Below are 19,517 nucleotides of genomic sequence, written 5' to 3' on the forward strand. Positions count from 1 at the left end.
TGTTTGGTTTTCGGTTGATGAAACTGGGACAACCCATGGTCTCTTTATTGGTTATCTTAGGAAAGGCATACTATCGGAAGTAATTCCTGAGCTTGCAGTGCCTGGACTCTGGTGAACAGCGGTGGTCGGATGGGAAAAAGTGGAAAGGCAAGTGTTATTTTCATCCACAAACACAGACCACGCCCCCAAAACGCCAATGTTCACATCAAATGCAAATAGTTGGCAAATATGCACTGGATAATAATCAGGAGCGGGAACCCTATCATTTTTCATCTTTCTAGCCCAGGGGTACTGAGACCAATTGTAACAGCTCTGCTGCTCCCTAGCTGAGATAAACTCTGTATAAACAAGTAGTCTTCCACTTACTTGAAAGCAATAAATATTTCCACAAGTGGCTACCTCGACTTGCTCTCTATAAAAAAGTTATTCCCAGAAAATGTAAGTAAAGTACTTACGTTTAGATAATATGTAACTAAAGTATTCGCATTGATTAATAAGTAACATCCGACTTTAGGTCCTTCTGGACCTATCCTACACAGAGAGAAAAAAAACTGTTGATTTCCATATTAGGAGACATCACGTGGTGTTTTCGACCAATGAGCCACAGCGGGGCGCTCGAGCTCGGGATTCAAATTTGCAGCGATGGCGGGGGCTCAGACGTTAGTGACAGAAAGATGGCAGCAGTTTGATTACTAATCAGCAGGAAAGCTTATTTAAAGCTGGAAAATCATGGAAAACCGTATTATCACACCAGGCCCTTACAGGGCTACAAAACTTGTAAGTTATTTTACGTTGGTAGTCGTTTAACCTTGTTCGCAGGAAGGAGATTTTTGAGCTAAGGAAGTCGAATACTAGGAGCTATCAGCTTTTTTTTTGGAGAGGAATGGGGGAGATGAATGTAGATCAGTCTCTTTTAGCTTTGTAGAAAAGGGATGGTGACTCTATAGCAATCATTTTTAAACTTTCCTGTATGGTGAACCTTACAAATGTTGACATATAGTCCCACTGCTAAAAAAATAACGCTCAGGACATATGACCAAATTGGCCGAAGTTTGCAGAGGCCAGTTCCATCTTTAGCTGGCCAGAGTGTCGCTCCTGACATTTCGAGACAGATTTCAACAACAGCTTGCATTTATATAGTGCGTTTAATATAGAAAAATGTCTCCAGGAACTTCATTGAGGCGTAATCAGAAAAATTGGATGCTGAGCCAAAGGAGGAGATATCAGGATGGGTAACCAAAATCTTGGTCAAAGAGATGATTATTAAGGAGGTAGAGAGGTTTAAGGAGGGAATTCAAGAACAAGGGGGCTGGTGAAGGTAGGGCAAAGTGTGTGGGGATGCACAAGAGGCCAAAGTCAGATGAAGAGAGAGTTTATTTAGGCAGTATGGTTGTAGTGCAGGATGAGGTTATGGAGATGGGAAGGCCATGAAGGGATGTAATCATAACGATGAGAATTTTTTAATTGGAGGTGTTGGGAAACGAGAGCTGATGTAGGTTAGCAAGGATAGGGGTAATATGTAGCGGAGGTGGTAGTAGGTGGTCTTTGTGACGGAGAGCTTATGGGATTGAAAGCTCAGCTCTTTGCCGAATAGGATGCTAAGATTGCAAACAATCTGGTTCAGCCTGAGACAGTGACCAGGGAGTCGGGTGGAATTGGTGGTGAGGATACAAAGTTTGTGATGGGGACCAGAGATGATGGCTTTGGTCTTCCCAATTTTTAATGGGAGGCAATTGCAGCTCATCTGTGACTGGATATCAGGTGTCTGACAACACAGAGGTGATGGAGATGTAGAACTGGGTGTTATCAGTGTTGACATGTGGAAGCTGACCCCATGTCTGATGATGTTTCTAAGGGGCAAATGTAGGTAAGGACGAGGAGAAGGCCAAGGATAGATCCTCGAGGGGACTCTGGACATAATGGGGTGGGAATAGAAGCCATTGCTTGAGATGCTCTAGCTAAAATGGGATAGGTAAGCGTTGAACTAAATGAGGACAATGCCACTGAACTGGAAAACAGAGGAAAGATGTTGGAGAATGGTGTGGCAGAGAAGACAAGGCAGAACAATGCACCACAGTCAGAGGGTGTCATTTGTGACTTTGAGTAGGGCTGTTTCGGTGCTTTCATAGAGACGGAAACCTGATCGGAGAGATTCAAACATGGAGTTGTCGGAAAGATGGACACAGATTTGGGAAGCAATAGCATGTTTAAGAACTTTGGAGAGGAAAGGAAGATTGCAGATAGGGACAATAGTTTGTAAGGACAGAGGGGCTGAGGGTAGGTTTTTGAATAGGGGTGTGATGATGGCACTTTTGAATGGGAGGGGAACAGTAGATGAGAACGAATTGTTTACAATGTCTGCTAGCACGGAGGTCAGGAAAAAAGTTGTGGTCAGCAGTTTAGTGGGAATGGGGTCAAGGCAGCAAACGGTGGTCTTGTGGACAAGTTGAGCTTGGAGAGGATATATGGGGCGATAGGCGCGAAAGTAGAGAACGGTGCAGGATCAGCATTGGGTGGGCAAACCTCAGATGAGGTTTGGCTTGGTGGGGAAGCAGCAGAGGCTGCTGACAGACAAGAAATCATGATCTCCAGAAATATGGTTTTGAAAATTTTGTTGCACTATACATTAGTAAAAATTGTGTAAGTTTTGCATCTAGTGTGCAACTGTGGAATGTAGAGGGAAAGTTACTAAATTTTTCTGTGTGCTGCTGCTTCTATGTGAGCCTTTTCTCTCTGATCATTTTCTTACTCTGAGCTTCATCATGAATGGATATGTGCTCCATTTTATGTTGGTTTTTTTTGCTTTTGTTATTGCATAATTTCAGTGTTTTAGGTTTTTATTTACTCTTTCCTTTGTACTTCAATCTTCATTTTTGCTGTTATCTATTACATGGTATAAGTTCCTGTTATAAAACATTGCATCTTCTGACACATGTGATCGACCCATTTTTTAAAAAACAACTTGATAATAGCAACATAAAATCGTTTGAGTCGGCTCAGGCTGGGAACAAGTAATGATGATTGACAGCTCGTGAACCCCAGGAGCAAAAGCATGCCATGGTAATGCAATCGTTGAGCATGAGAGCTGTTCTACGTACCTACGTGCACCTCTACTGCAACTTTCTTGTCTTTCATTTTGAAATGATGCTCTACCCCTTGCTACTGTCCAATTGATTAATGTTTGTAAAGAGCAAGAGTGAGCAAAAGCGAGGTTAAGAGCATTGAATGTAGTTAGCAGAAAATCTGTTCAACTCTTTGAATTCCTATTCAAAATGTTGAAAATATTGGCCAATGATTTCAATGCATGTGAACCCCTAGGATCCCTTTGTGAACTCCCAAGAGTCATGGATCTCGGTTCGAAAACCATTGTTCTGTAGTAATTCGGAAGCAATAGAAATTAAGATAAAATTAAGATATCTACATAATTTGCTGAGTACTCGGGGCAGTGGTATTGGGTTGGAAACTGCATGTTTGCCTGAAGTTGTGACCATCATTGCTTTCAATGGGGTCACTCCAAACATCTGTCATGGAGCAGCCTGGCAGTGAGGAGGAGACCTGAACTGGTGGGTCTCTATTCAGGTGAATCATAGAAATTTACGGCACAGAAGGAGGCTATTCGGCCCATTGTGTCTGTGCCAGCCGAAAAAGAGCTATCATGCCGAATCCCACTTTCCAGCACTTGGTCCGTAGCCTTGTAGGTTACGGCACTTCAAGTGCATAGCCAAGTACTTTTTAAATGTGATGAGGGTTTCTGCCTATACCACCCTTTCAGGCAGTGAGTTCCAGACCCCTACCACCCTCTGGGTGAAAAAAATTCTCCTCAGCTCCCCTCCAATCCTTTTACCAATTACTTTAAATCTATGCCCCCTGGTTATTGACTTCTCTGCTAAGGGAAATAGGTCCTTCCTATCCACTCTATCTAGACCCCTCATAATTGTATATACCTCAATTAAATTGCCCCTCAGCCTCCTTTGTTCCAAAGAAAACAACCCTAGCCTATCCAATCTTTCCTCAGAGCAAAAATTCTCCAGTCCTGGCAACATCCTCGTAAATCTTCTCTGTACCTCTCTAGTGCAATTACATCTTTCCTGTAATGTGGTGACCAGAACTGTACGCAGTACTCATGCTGTGGCCTAACTAGTGTTTTATACAGTTATAGCATAACCTCCTTGCTCTTATATTCTATGCCTCGGCTAATCAAGGAAAGTATCCTGTATACCTTCTTAACCACCTTATCTACCTGTCCTGCTACCTTCAGGGATATGTGGACATGCACTCCAAGGATACCTCTGTTCCTCTACACCTCTTGATATCCTCCCGTTTATTGTGTATTCCCTTGCCTTGTTTGCCCTCCCCAAATACATTACCTCTCCCTTCTCCGGATTGAATTCTGTTAGTTTTCTTTAATGCATTTAATTTTTATGAAGGTACTTCTTGTGAACTAGATGTACTTCCCCTGGCTTGTCTTTCCTTTTCTTTGATGTTGTGCTTGTCCTGAGGTATTACAAGTGTGTTGCAATGAATAAGTGACCTTTTTGTAATGCCTTGGACTGTATTCTAAAACTACAACTTCAGTCCTGTTGTGTCAAATGTTGCAGAACTGTAATGAAAGAGATTTCTTAATATTTTTTCCCCAGTGGAATGAATTGACCAAACTTTTTAGGGCAGGGATGCCTCTGAGAAAACATAGACTGCACTTGAAAAAATATAGTAACTGTTTCACTGCTTCTGAGGCAGTGGACTGGCTGCATGAACTGCTGAGAAATAACAGTAATTTTGGGCCAGATGTGACTAGACAACAGACCTTACAACTGCTAAGAAAGTTCTTGAAGAATCATGTAATTGAGGATATAAAAGGAAGATGGGGAGCAGAGAACTTGGATGATAACAGTCAGCTGTGCAGGTAAGAAAAGAGGGGGGAGCTTGCATTTATATATTGCTTTATTGCATTTCTTGGGACTTCCCAAAGTGCTTTACAAACAATGAATTACTTTGTAATGTTGTGCAGTCATTATTGATATGTAGGCAAATGCACTAACTATTTTGCATACAGCAAAATCCCACAAATAGCATTGAGATGAATGTCTTGTTAATCTGGTGATATATGGTACATGTTGTGGTTTAATTCTTGGCTTGATTGGATAAAGTAGGGATAAACATAGAAAATAGGAGCAAGAGTAGGCCATTCAGCCCTTCGGGCCTGCTCCGTCATTCAAAATGATCATGGCTGATCGTCTAACTCAGTACCCTGTTCCCACTTTTTCCCCATATCCCTTGATCCCTTTAGAATTAAGAAATATATCTATCTCCTTCTTGAATACATCTAATGACTTGGCCTCCACTGTCTTCTGTGGTAGAGAATTCCACAGGTTCACCACCCTCTGAGTGAAGAAATTTCTCCTCATCTCGGTTCTAAATGACATACCCCGTATCCTGAGACTGTGACCCCTGGTTCTGGATGCCCCAGCCATGGGGAACATCCTGCATCTAGTCTGTCTAGTCCTGTTAGAATTTTATATGTTTCGATGAGATCACCTCTCATTCTTCTAAACTCTAGTGAATATGGGCCTAGTCGACCCAATCTTTCCTCGTACATCAGTCCTGCCATCCCAGGAATCAGTCTGGTAAACCTTCGTTGCACTCCCTCCATGGCAAGGACATCCTTCCTCACACAAGGAGACCAAAACTGCACACAATACTCCAGATGTGGTCTCACCAAATGTACTTCAATAACAACTTGCATTTATATAGCGCCTTTAACGTAGTAAAACGTCCAAAGGCACTTCGGGAGTGATTTTCAAACAAAATTTGACCCCAAGCCACATAAGATATTAGGACAGGTGACCAAAAGCTTGGTCAAAGAGGTAGGTTTTAAGGAGCACCCTAGAAGAAGGGAGAGAGGTAGAGGTGCTTCAGGAGGGAATTCCAGAGTTTAGGGCCTAGGCAGCTGAAGGCACAGCCATCAATGGTGGAGTGATTAAAATCAGGGATGGGCAAGAGGCAAGAATTGGAGGAGCACAGAGATCTCAGAGTTGTAGGACTGGAGGAGGTTATGGAGATAGGGAGGGATGAAGCCATGGAGGGGATTTGAAAACAAGGAAGTGAATTTTAAAATCGAGGCGTTCCTGGATCGGGAGCCAATGTAGATCAGCGAGCACAGGAGTGATGGGTGAACGAGACTTGTGAGTTAGGATACGGGCAACAGAGTTTTGGATGAGCTCAGTTTTATGGAGGGTGGCAGATGGGAGGCTGGCCAGGAGAACATTGGAATAGTCAAGTCTAAAGGTAACAAAGCCATGGATAAAGGGTTCAGCAGCAGATGAGCTGAGGCAGGGGTGGCGACAGGCAATGTTATGGAGGTGGAAGTAGGCAGTCTTGGTAATGGAGCGGATATGTGATCGGAAGCTCATCTCAAGGTCAAATAGGATTCCAAGGATGCGAACGGTCTGGTTCAGCCTCGGACAGTGGCTAGGGAACGGAGTTTGTGGCAGGGACCGAAGACAATGGCTGGCAACGACAGTGGAGGGGTTGAGGGAGGTGATGGTGAAATAGAGCTGGGAGCAAGAAGAGAAGCCATTGCAGCTGATTCTTCTGGCTACGACTGGATAGATGAGAATGGAACCAGGTAATTGCTGTCCCACCCAGCTGGACAACAGAGGAGAGGCGTTGGAGGAGGATGGTGTGGTCAACCTTGTCAAAGGCTGCAGACAGGTCGAGAAGGATGAAGAAGGATAGTTTACCACGGTCACAGTCACACAGGACGTCATTTGTGAATTTGATACTGGCCGTTTCAGTAGTGGGGTGAAAACCTGATTGGAGGGATTCATACATGGAGTTGCGAGAAAGATGGGCTCAGATTTGGGAAGCAACAACACGTTCAGGGGAGGTTGTAGATGGGGCGGTAGTTTGCAAGGACAGAGGGGGTCAAGGGTGGAATTTTTGAGGAGGGGGGTGATGACAGCTGATTTGATGGGGAGGAGTCGGTACCTGAGGAGGGGGAATGGTTAATAATATCAGCTAGCATGGGGGCCAGTGTTGCTATGCTATAATTGCTTGATCTCTTATGTTGATTAAAAGCAGTGGCCTCAGATGAGTCCTTTTTCTTCCATTGGCAATAGTGTTCTACAGTAGCAAAAGTTACCCAGTCTTCTATGGGAATTTGTTGTTTTGCTTTTACAGCCACAACTTTTGTCAATCAATCTGAGGTTCATTCTTCATTCTGGTGCCCACCCAACCATCGGCACAACAGGGCCATCTTTTGTTTAGTTTTGAATGATGCGAAAACCAAATCTTGTCTCAGTCCATGCATGCAAGTTGTGAATCTCCTGATGGTCACTAACATCTTTACTAAGGCATGACTTCATGGAGTGAAAAGAATCTTTTCTCAAGAAGGTCAATTAAACAGAAAACTAACATCTTAAGAAGACAAAATCCTGAGCATCCATTGATCCCTATGTATCCTGTGGGAGGCCTTAGACTTCAGCCACAAGCACAATCCTAAGAAGCCCTAGTACTACAGATTAGCATAGGATTGTATCACAGCTGGTTATGGGACTGATTACATGACAAATGCAACAATTGAAACAGATTCTGCCTTGTCCCATACAGTCACTCAGGAGGCACTGGGCTTTTCTCGAGCTTCACAATTGCATGTGCAGTTCTTAAATCATGTGTTGTTGAAGCAACCATTTTGAAGTGCTGTAAGCCAAAGTAATGACAGTCATCTCTAGTTCAATCTTGGGTTGTACTTGCAGGCACCATGATGAGAAAGGTATTTCTATATATGCACTTCAGATCACACATTGTCTAGCTTTGTGTGAAGCATGGCTATGTAATTAAGGTACTGCAGTATTGCTAGTGCTGTGGAATCCAAGCATGATTTACTTATTGTTGCCTTCAGGATAGGAGAAAAGTGTTAAATTGTCAACAACAGTTTTTATGTAGAAAATGTCCCATGACATTTTACAGGTGGCTGGGGGGAAGGGGTGGGGTGGGGAGGAGGAGAAATTAAATAGTAGATAAGGCAATGGATGTTGAGCCATGAAGGGAGAGATTAGGAGGGGTACTAAAAGGTTGGGCAAAAATTTGATGGGAAGAGATGGGGCAGGGAGGTTTAGGCAAGGAGTACTCAAGAGTAGAACCAAAGTTGCTAAAATCCCTGCTACCAATGGAGCAGCAATGGAAGGGGGTGGGGAATGCAGAAACAGCCATTCAGAGGACTGAAGAGTGCTGGATGAGATACAAGGTTGGAGGAGGTTGCAGAGATATGGTGGGGAAAGGCCATGGAGGGATTTAAAATGAGCACATGGGTTTTGATTTTAATGTATTGGTGGACTGGAAGCCAGTGTAGGTCATTGTGGATGGAAGTGATGGTTGTGTGGGATTTGGTATGTGACCAAATATAGATGGCAGTATTTTAGGCCAGTTAGAGTTTATGGAGAATGGAAGGCCTGCAAGGAAAGCATTAGAAAAATCAAGGTTAGTGGTGACAAAAGCATTTATAAGGGTTTTGGCAGCATTGGAGGAGAAGTGGAAAGTGTTGCAGAGTTTCCCAAACATGTCATTGCCTCCCTGATCTGTGTCCATTGTCCCAAAATTCACTTTCCCCAAATCCCTCCAGTCCAGCTCCTGTCCTGTTTGCAGCTGAGTCTACCCTGGTCAAAACCATAAAATATATCCTCTGTGACTGTGACCTGTGTTATCTGCCCCTGTCTTCCTCTACCTTCCCACAGTGCTTGTTACATCTGATTACGCCATCTTTTTCATCTGCCTGTTGCAGAGGTGGAAGTAGGCATTCCTGGGGATAAGTGAAATGTGGGGTTTGAAGCTCCATGACTTGATGTCAGATAGTCCTACATCACCTGCAGGCATTGGGGCAGCTTCCATATGTATGTTATTGATGGCCAGTTCTACCTCTCCAGCAATTCCCTTGACTCCATGACCACCTCTGTGCTGTGGGACTCTATCTGACCTTGTCATGGATGAGTTCAAATTTCCTCCAACTGAACATTGGGAAGACTGAAGCTATTGTTTATGCCTCCACCATAATATCTGTTCCCTTGCCACTGACTAACACCCTCTCTGGCCACTTGCTCAGGCTGACCAGACAGTGTGAAACCATGGCATCCTATTCGACCCAGATCTGAGCTTCAACCTCACAATTGCCACAAACTTTGTATTCATTTGTACCTATCAGGCAAATGTGAGGAAAAGCAGTCAGTTAAACTTCCAATGAAATAATTACTAATGACTTATGAAAACAACCAATCCTGAATGACCAGTCAAAATTCCTTGCCAATAAGTGTGGGAGACAAACCCAATCAAATCAATCAAAACACTTTTTGCCTGTACCCTCTGAAGAAAATTAACTAAGTCAAATAACTTCTGCATTTGGTGAGAAAATAGAGGGAGTCTCTTGCATATGAAAATTAGAGCATAGAAATTGCAAGCTATTTCTTTTCTATTACAAATGAGGAGCTAGTTGAGTTTAACAATACTAAAAAAATGTAATGTTACTGCTGCTATTTGTTTGTGCTTTTACTGTCCAATACTGTTCAATAAATTTATTTGACTGTTAGCCTAAAATAGTGTGGTGTTATTCTGCTGCCTTTCAAGGATCCTCTGTTTCCTGGGCCACTATAAATTTTATGTAGAAAGCTACACAAGTTAAAGCACTGTCTAGAATGTAGGAATCTAGAGCTACTTATGAGAGTAATCTGCAGCACCAAGCCAAAGCCTATTCTAGAGTGGAAAGAGGGGTAAAAGAAACCCAAAAACATAACTAGTGCATCCCAAGTTTTGGTTTACTGGGGCTCAGCAGGGCATGGTCCTCCTGTATTGTAGAATTCAAATGTTACAATTGCAAATGTTACAATTGCAATTGTCTTTTTGCCCCCTCACCTTTCTATTACTCTTATCCTCCTTCCCAAAATAGCATAATACATTGAATGCATAATTTCTGTCTCGTATTTTAAAATTTTTGAGGAACCCATGGATAGAGGGAGCCTCTGACCGCTGAACAGGATATCTTTGCAGTTATAATGAAACTGTCTTTAAAGTTGTGACCAGAAATCTAAATGTGCATGCCTGAATAAGTTATAAATCTTTCACTATTACTAGTTGATCGCCCAGAGTGTTGCACAAGTAGTCAAGATCAATTTGAATTTTTTAAGTCAAGCAGGGTTAAATGTTGGGGAATAATCATACCACTGTGGAGGAGGAGGGATGGAAGAGAATGGGGAGCTGGAGAAGGGCATGGAGTGAAGGAAGGGCATGGAGTAGGGAAGGGAATGGACAAGCAGAAGGAGGAGGAAAGTGAGAATGGGGGAGGGGGGAATGGTTGGGAGGGAGTGGGGCATAGGAGGAGGTGGTGCTCAATGTACTGCATCTGTTTGGGAAATCCTTTCTGAGGGGAGAGGCAAGAGTACTGAGGAAGGGAATTTATGTCCACGAGGGAAGGGGGATTAAAGCATGGGTCAGCTAGCCAGTGGCAAGGAGAGCCGTGCTGTGGTTGGGAAATGCAGTCTTAGAGGGAAAGGTTATTGTTAATGGAGATAGGAAGCGGATTAGGGGTAGCCTCCGAGAGCGAACTGCAGCCAGTTGGGTAGGAAAAGGGATTGGCAGCCAGTGGGTGGGATGGAACAGGGAGATGCAGCCGGCAATGAACAAATGAGAATTTGAGCCAGCAATGCAGGAGCGATCATGAGTGCAATGCACAATTTTGGGGAAGCCTATTTCAGAAAGGGAGGTCCAAGTATTGTGGATGAAGTTTCTTGCTCGTTTGAATCCAATACTGACAAGTCCACTGCTGCTTCAGGGTTTCAGTGTTTAACATAATGGCGAACTGCTTGGACTCACTGGGTACCAAGACAAATTTATGCCCCCAGCCATTGTTTACCATAAACAATGTCTTCTAGCCATTGTTTATCATAAATTCTGATGGCACTTCTTCATTTTGTGTGAGGGAGGGTCAGGATGGGGGCTGAAAACGAGCTTGGGGGTGGGGGTGGTGTACGGGTCCTGAAAACTTCCTCAGTTGGGGAGGAGAGGGACGGGAGCGAAGAACTTGCTTGGAGGGGGTGGGTGCAGGGCTGGCAGCCAAATACTTGCTCAGCACTTGGAGATTTGAAGCTCCACCATTTCAAGAGTGCATCCTACTGTAGTTGCGTAGCTTTTGAGATGTTTCTTCAGGCCTCTGCTGCTTTCAGCCCACCAACATTAGGCATTTATTTTCAAATTAAATATTTCATTTTTTTCCCCCTGCTGAGGTTTTACTTCAAGGCTCCATATGTGTTTTTGATTCACATTAAATCTCTGATTTTTCACTAATTTCTTCCATCTGTTACCATCCATATTGGATTGCTTACTTTTCCAATTTAAAAATGGGTTTCTGTTGATTTGTTTGAAGATTCATTTGGGCTGCCTCGTAACGTTTAGGAGGTTCCCTATTGTTTCCAATTTTTCAGGTAAGATTATGTTGATGTGACACCTAAAAGTGTAGTACCTTTTTGGAATTCTGTGATCACTCATGTTTTTTTAATATATTATTAATGTGGTGGTCTTTATTGATGTGAATTGTTGGATACTAATTATGATTCATTTCCATAGAGATGTAATGATTAGTTTTCACACATGTATACTCTCTTTTAATCTTAAGTTCCCACAGCAAACAAAGATGATTTTGGATGTCTTTTTTTAATGTATTTTTTGGGTATGCTTTGCATTAAAACAGCTTGTTGTTTTAGTTAGCATGTGTAATTTTGTTGTAGTTAGTTGAGCAAAATAGTATATTAATGTACCTTTTGAACAGATTTCCTACTACATCCCCACTGAAAGTTGTTCCTAGTCGTCCTCTGTTTTACAAAAAAAATGCCACAGGAGTAAGTACCAGGGAGAAAGGTGGCTTTTGTCAATTCCCCAAGAAAACACCCAAGAAGGATGAAATTCTACAATTGCAGGTATTATTGTATTGGCTTTCTTGATATAGAAATTAATGAATAAATTTAGACTGTACTTCATTGCTTGATTATTTCCATTTCCACAAATTTGTCCTTTGGAAAAAGTACAACTGGTCATTTTGTTACAACAATGTGATTTTAAACTACAGATTCTTGCCACTGGATGTTGCTAATGTTCTTTGTGATGTGGTGCTTGAGTATTTACAAGTGCACTAATGAAAGGGTACAGCCGTTCATAATTTCACCTATTTAGTTTGGGATTTTCTAGGATTTCTAGGCCTGCAGATGCCATCCCTGAATTTTCAAAGTAGATTATGCCCCATGTCTTTGTACAGCAGCACTTTATTCTAGGCAACTAGACTTGATTCCACAAAAGTATGTTGATGTCTGTAAATGGTCGCAGCTGCTCAATTGATCTCGTGCTTGACCAAGCAAGTGCCAAACCTCTGTGAATATTGTTGCACTCTCCATGTTAAAAAGCTTACAATGTGGACCTGGATCTTTTTGACCAAATATGCAATGGCCAATTATCAGTTATTACTGCTTCTCCACCTTAAGTGCCTACTTACAGGATCTTGCCTGTCTGATGGAAAATAGATTGGCATTCACCAAGTGTGAGATGGCACATGATGAATTGGTCTCCTTGGTTGACTTATTCAGTGGACCAGATTTTTGGGGGTCAGTCAGTGATCTGATATGCATGAAATCCATTACCAAGCTCAATGATCTCCAAACCAAGCTACTATCTAAAGTAGCTATTTGGTTCTTCCTGCCACTACACTTGAGTATAGCAAATCACTTTTCCTCCCGTTTGCTTGGGTCTAGATAAGTAGACAATCCCTTTATTTATCCTGTGCTAACATTTTGAAAATTAAGAACTAGTTCATAACTTTTGATGAAATTATAAATCGTTTTTTTATTTCGTATGAAATTTGTATAATTCTTGCAAGGTGAATGCAGAGGAATCGGATAAGGATGTGCCTGGGGTCACGTCTGAAGAACAATCAATACATGTTAGACAAGTTACACAAACTGACATTGAAGAAGCTTGGAGAGAAATTGTACTTAATCAGTAAGTCATTACAAATGATGTAACATCGCAGAGAAAGTCTGGAATGACAGCCTATTGCAAAAGGGATGGAAGGCTTTAAACTTCCCAAATGGGATTGTTCACCCTGATACAATTCTCTAATCCTGTGCTTCCAGCAACCACTAGGCTGGTGTTTGAGACATCTTGTTATAATTGCCTTTGGCTGTGCCCAGTTATGTCAACGTACAAGAAACTTGGCACTTGATAAATTTGCAATGACTCTCACCATTCTTAATATTTTTCAAAGTAGTCATTGTATCAATGATATGGAGAGCCTCAGTTGTTAAACATCTGTCATCATTATCAATGCTGCTAAAACAAAATGTAATAAAACAGAGTAAACCACTCTTATCAACTTTCAACTCATGGTTGGTTTGTACTAGGAATTGAGGATAAGGAGATGGATTTGAAAGATGTCTGTAGGTACAGCCCTTAAATTGTCCTACCTTTAATTCCCAAGTACAATACAAGTGGACTATTACCACTTGATCATATTTTACACAGTATTCAGAAATTTATCTTTATCTAGTGTCCATTTTTTGTGATCTTTTGTATTAGTAGGACTGTTTGGGAAAGTTTAGAATTTTTGAACCTTTTAATAGATACGAAAACTCCACATAACTGGAAGGATGGGTGCTTGATATAGTCACTTATTTTATATTTGTTGAGAATATCTTTTAGTAATTTTGAATAGTTATCAGCCATTTAAAATCAGAATATGATCAAACAAGAAAATATACTTGGAAGCAATTATAACTCTCTTCCCTCACAATCAGTGAAGACTAGAAACTAATTACGGCTTGTTCTTATACTTTGTGATGTCAACAAAATGGCTTGTAATAGTTCCTGAGTATCCATTATTCTGTATTGTAATGTGTTTTGTTCCAGCTTGCAGAAAATCTTAGGCTTAGCTTCATTAGAAGATGTCCTGGATTTCTCGCAAGTCATCCCTCAGCACATTCTATACAATGTGCATAATGTCAGTAAACATGGAGTTGTAATATTGCAAGACAAATCAGGTGAGGCTACTTTTCTTTCAGGTCCCTAATAGCATACACTATTTCCCAATCCTAATGGCATACACTATTTCCCAATCCTAATGGCATACACTATTTCCCAATTGAGGCAGGCTACTCATGACACAGCATAATGGCTGTTGTTTGCCCTTTATGTGGGAACCATCTAGTCTACATTGATTTATTACTGCTCACTGAACTTTGTGGTGGATATGTTGTTTTGATTACTTTTTAAATTTGGAATATTACCCACAACATTGCTCTCATTACAATATAATTTCTTAGCTGCTGTTATCAAATTATTGTACAGGTGCTTAAATCAAAACCTCACTAACCTTACAAAAATGTCGACCTATTTGTATAGTGGCTGGAGCATGTCCAAAATTAACAATATCCACTTGCATTTATGCATCATCTTTAATGTCCAAAAAAATGTCTCAAGACACTTCAGAGGTGTGAGGAACACAGGTACCAAACCAAAGCAGCAGTGATTGGGAGAGGTGACAAAAAGCTTGTTTGGTACAATTATAATATGGAGGTTAGTAGCATTGAATATTTGATACTATGGACTTTCCATTATAACTAGGTGAAAATATATACCTTCCAACTAATTGGGAGCAATTTACTTTTTACCTTTTGGTAAGCTGAAAATAATACTCCGCAAATCATCAATTTGCAAGTAATAGCTGTACTTTTCCCATCTCCAATTCTATTTGCATTTTCTGCCTTTTCCTGTATTTAGTAATTTGTAACCTGCTTCAACTCTTTCATACTCCAATGATTGCTCTCCTATACCAAGATGTCTTTGAATATTCATCCATGTGTGCTTTATTTTTAAAAAGTGGGAAATAGAGCTTTGGTAGAAATATTTTGTCAATTTAAATTCCACCTTGCTTGGCTCTGAATATGTGGTAAAAACCAATCAAGCATTTGGACAGGGTTCCCATGCATTTTGGCAGTTTTGACATCCATAAGTAAGGGAAAATGATATTACTGCAATTAAGATTGAGGCGAGTGTTCACAAATGGATAATATTGTAAGTGCAGTTTTTAAAAACCTCATGTAATTCCTGCATTCACCTGGTGGTGTACCACCATTATCTGGTTTTCACATAAGGAAAAAACACATTTTGTAAATTAGCAAATTTAATTTTAATATTTTTGACATGCCAAACTATACTGGGTGGTAGAAGCCAATACAATGATGTAAGCTTTCTAAAGTGTTGATGCTTTCTGAGTATGTAGATAAAATTTGCTTCTCAAATGTTTTTCTTTCTTTGCAGAGGACCTGCCTCATTGGGTGTTGTCTGCTATGAAGTGTCTAGCAAACTGTAAGTTAACAATTTGCAATTGTAAAAAATGGCTAATGGGTTCAAACAATAAAAATTAGCACAAAGTTGAATTTTTTGGCTATGTATGTGAGTACACTTTATTTTTCTTTGACCTGCTTAGAGTAGGGTGGAAAGGGAAGGGTAGAGAGGGAGGGGAAGGTAGTTGGAGAGCATGGAAAGGGGCATAGAAGGAATGGGGAGGGAGTGCATAGCATGAGGTAGGAAGGGAGTATGTAGCGGGAAGGAGATGGTGTGTAGAGGGGGAATGGAAGGGAATGGAATGAAAGAGGGTGTGTAGCGAGGGAGTGAGCATGCGGGGCGAAGAAGGGGGCATGTATAGAGAAAGGGGGTAGTGAGTGTATCAAGGGGAGGCTTATGTAGAGCAAGGGAAATGTTAGTGGACAGGATATGTAGGGGAGTGAGAGTGAGTGCACAGATATTTGAGCAGATGTGGGAAAATGACATTGGATGGCGATTGGATGTGTTGAGAGAGGGTAGGAAGAGGGAAGGTGACAACGCAGTGTGTGGAGAGGTAGAGGGTATGTAGACTGGGAAGGAGGAGGAGACTAGAGAGAGGCAGGGGCAGTGGATGGGTTAGGAATGGGAGTGGGGTGCATAGAGGAAGAGGATGTGGAGAGATGTGTGGGGTGAGATGGAATGTAAATGGGTGTGTGAAGAGAAAGAGGGAGGTGAGTGGCTATGTAGAGGGAGAAGGGAAAGAGGGCATGTTAAGGGTGATGAGAGGGGGGAAAGAGGGTTTTTTGAAGGTGAAGGGCAGGAAGTATGGAAAGGGAGAAAGTGTGTGGAGGGTACAGAACAGTAGAGGGAGGGAGGCGTGAGGATAGAGATTAGGGAGGGGTAGAGTGAGTGGGGACGAAAGAAGGGGAAGTGGAGAATTAAGGTATCTAACTTTCTATGGGGGCAGAGGGGACACAGGTTTATATCCTGGTACTGGTTGGGGAGAATGATCTGACCCCCACCCTTCCCTTTGGCCTTGTCTTTTCACCGGACTTTCTGAACACAGATGTGCCCCCAGCTTGACAAAGCTATGCAAATAGGGTGGGGACAAGGCTCGACGCATCTCAATGTTTGCAGAGATAGATCGCCCCACAAATATTCTCCCCCCTTACCCCCCACCCCAGATCACCCCATAAATATTCACCCCCATCCCCCATAATCTACCTCCAGTTGTCCACCTTGCATACCCTATTGCTGTACATTCTCAGCATTAAAACTAATGATGAATAAAAATTAACTACATGGGTAAAGGAATCTATATAAAATATAACACTCACTTACATTTTCACAAAATAATGGATCGATTTGTGAAATTCAATCCCCAAAGCACCAGTAAAAATCCCAGAATGCATTTTAATGAAGATGGAATTTGACTTATCAGTCGCTTTAAATCAGTGACTGAGATGTTAACTTCTATATGGCATATATCAACATTTTCCATTATAAATGTGGATATAGGAATGTATATCAGAAACTGCCTTGTCATGTTGTTACAACCCCTCTGGTGGAAGAGCTGCATTGAAGTGTCACCTTAATCTATATGCTCAAATCCTGTAGTGAGGCCTGAACCCACAACCTGCAGATTCGAGTGAGAATAATATCAGTGGGACATCCCGAGGTGGTGAAATCTGCAAAAAAATATAAATGCAATTGAGCCTACTTTTTTTTTAATCCTCCATTAGAAATTGATTTGACTTTTAAAAATTTGAACTTGACCTGTAAATCTTGTTGCTTTTAGTTTTTTTTTAACAAGTCCTCTGGGAATTGATTTAACTTCATTGTTGCCACCCTGATTTGTATTTCTGTTAATATTTATGATGCTTTTATTTTATTCAGGGCCCCGGAACAATGACCCGAGCCAGCCAACATATCCTGGTTTTGAGCGAGATGTATTTAAAACGGTTGCAGATTACTTTCTAAATCTTCCTGAGCCACTGCTTACGTTTGAACATTATGAACTCTTTGTGAATATACTGGGTAGGTACATGAAAACAAAAATAACCAAAATTGTAACATGGATTTTTACACTTGTAATGCCTCGTTATGAAAGGTTTATTGTATTTAATTCTTCTTTTGACCCGTGATTTTACAAATGTTTTTGAGGGATAGTTACACCACTTAAAGTAAGTTGTACCCCTTTTGTAATTGTTTCTGTCTGTATTTTTCAGTCTGCTTTGTGCTTTCTATGTTACTAACACATATTTTGCAATGAGTTATGTATTTTGTCTTTTTTGCTGCACTCATTACTAATGTTTTGTGTTTATTTGCAATCCACTGTGTACCTAAATCTCTTTTGGTTTTCTGCTAGTTTTTTGTGGTTACATCATGATCTCAAACAGACAGCATGGAAAGCGTAAGAATTTGGATGAACTCAGCTGTCCACAGCCAGCAAAATCACAGCATTTGAATAGCCATATAAACTCTTTCAAATCAACAGAGTGCCTGTTACTAAGCTTAATTCGCAAAGACATTTCAGAAGAAAACAACCCTCTGTTTGAACCAGAACAGCAACAGGAGGAAATGGAATGTGCATCTGAGCAAATTCTAATTCGAAACGAGCATAGTCTTCAAAAAGGATGTGCTAGACGTCTAAACCAGTATGTGAAAAGCTGCAGGAAAGCTAATGTCAAAGAGCAGCTAATAGGAGGCAGCTGCCAGAATCTGACTAATTTAAAGAATAATCACATACAGCACTGTTCAGTCAAGACTAGGTGCTACTCAGTAGGATATATTGAGAATCTTTCAAGTGGAGAGAAACTACACAACCCCCTGTGCCATGATGACCTAGATGTGGGAAGACATCAAGATGGCAATCAACGCTACCATAATCGGGGCTTTGCATACTGTAGACCAAAAGCAGAATCCATGTCAAATCTTTGTTTGGAAAGTGGCAGACAACAAATTTTTAATTCTAGCTCTAGGTGTAGCTCAGCATGGACTTTGACTGAATACAGTAAAGAACCTTGGACTAATTACACAAATAAAGAATTGCCCAATAGAGAGTCAACCAATGCAGCGAACCAAAAGTCAGTTCGGGTTCAGGACCAGCAGAATCTGGATTTACAGACTCAAAGATTGCACCATTTTTCGAAAATGAACTGCCATGAGTTAAATACAGCCAGTAACTGTAAAATATCCAAAGACATAGGCAGCTACTTTAATATAAATGCTCCAGTTGCTGAAGTCACTATGAAACCTGATTGTTCAGCTCAGCTAGGACTGAGAAGACCAAGCACATTCAGTTTAGCTACTACAATGGGCAGTGGATATCCAGCTTCAGATGGGGCACTTGTGTTCCAATGTTACAAATGCGCTGTGGATGGATCTGAAAACCTCCCTTCAACTGGTTGCCACTCAACATTTGTAGGATGTTTAAATGGCACGCAAAGTAAGATTAATGCTGAATACTGCATGCATTGCTTGGTGTTTTTGTCTGAGCTTGTGTATTTTTGCCCATGTGTATTTGGAAAAGACCAATTAAATATAGCTAAATTTTAAAATTTAATGGGGTAATATGTTTTAATTAATATAAGTAGAACCATTGGTGCAATCACAGTATTCGTGTACTATAAAATAATTGGATTTTAAAGACTTTAAGCCAGGTATCGCTAATAGATTGTAGCTTTGTGTTAGCTACCAGCAGCCTGATGGTGACCGCTATGATGGACTCCCAATCCACAATCTGTACTTCACTCAGACTGGGTGGAGAGAGATTTGATGTTTGTGGGTTAGGAGTTACATAGAAACTACAGCACAGAAATAGGCCATTTGCCCAACTAGTCTATGCCAGCAGTTATGCTCCACACGAGCTTTCTCCCTCCCTCCTTACTTCATTTAACCCTATCAGCATGCCCTTCTATTCCTTTCTCCCTCGTGTGCTTATCTAGCTTCCCCTTAAATGCATCTATGCTATTTGCCTCAACTCCTCCTTGTGGTAGTGCATTCCACATTCTTACCACTCTTTGGGTAAAGAAGTTTCTCCTGAATTCCCTATTGGATTTATTATTTTTATATTTATGACCTCTAGTTTTGGACTCCCCTACAAGTGGAAACATTTTCTCTACGTCTACCCTATCAAACTCATTCATTATCTTAAAGACCTCTAT

The 19,517-nt window shown here is 41.2% G+C and overlaps 1 protein-coding gene across 3 annotated transcripts in view; it reads left to right on the top strand.

The window, feature by feature from the left end:
• Nucleotides 1-647: 647 nt before the first annotated feature.
• Nucleotides 648-19,517, top strand: part of LOC137325014 (DEP domain-containing protein 1B-like) — a 28,033-nt gene continuing 9,163 nt past the window's right edge. For 2 of the 3 annotated variants that reach the window (XM_067989714.1, XM_067989715.1), the window contains exons 1-8: nucleotides 648-777; nucleotides 4,638-4,903; nucleotides 11,810-11,957; nucleotides 12,908-13,029; nucleotides 13,936-14,066; nucleotides 15,346-15,393; nucleotides 17,248-17,388; nucleotides 17,720-18,799. In XM_067989714.1, the coding sequence (XP_067845815.1) occupies nucleotides 730-777; nucleotides 4,638-4,903; nucleotides 11,810-11,957; nucleotides 12,908-13,029; nucleotides 13,936-14,066; nucleotides 15,346-15,393; nucleotides 17,248-17,388; nucleotides 17,720-18,799 (1,984 nt within the window). In that variant the 5' untranslated portion in view covers nucleotides 648-729. The remainder of the gene's footprint in view (nucleotides 778-4,637; nucleotides 4,904-11,809; nucleotides 11,958-12,907; nucleotides 13,030-13,935; nucleotides 14,067-15,345; nucleotides 15,394-17,247; nucleotides 17,389-17,719; nucleotides 18,800-19,517) is intronic. The other variant, XM_067989716.1, reaches the window with a different exon arrangement.

Source organism: Heptranchias perlo, chromosome 9, assembly GCF_035084215.1.
Source record: "Heptranchias perlo isolate sHepPer1 chromosome 9, sHepPer1.hap1, whole genome shotgun sequence".
NCBI classification, from domain to species: Eukaryota; Metazoa; Chordata; class Chondrichthyes; order Hexanchiformes; family Hexanchidae; genus Heptranchias; species Heptranchias perlo.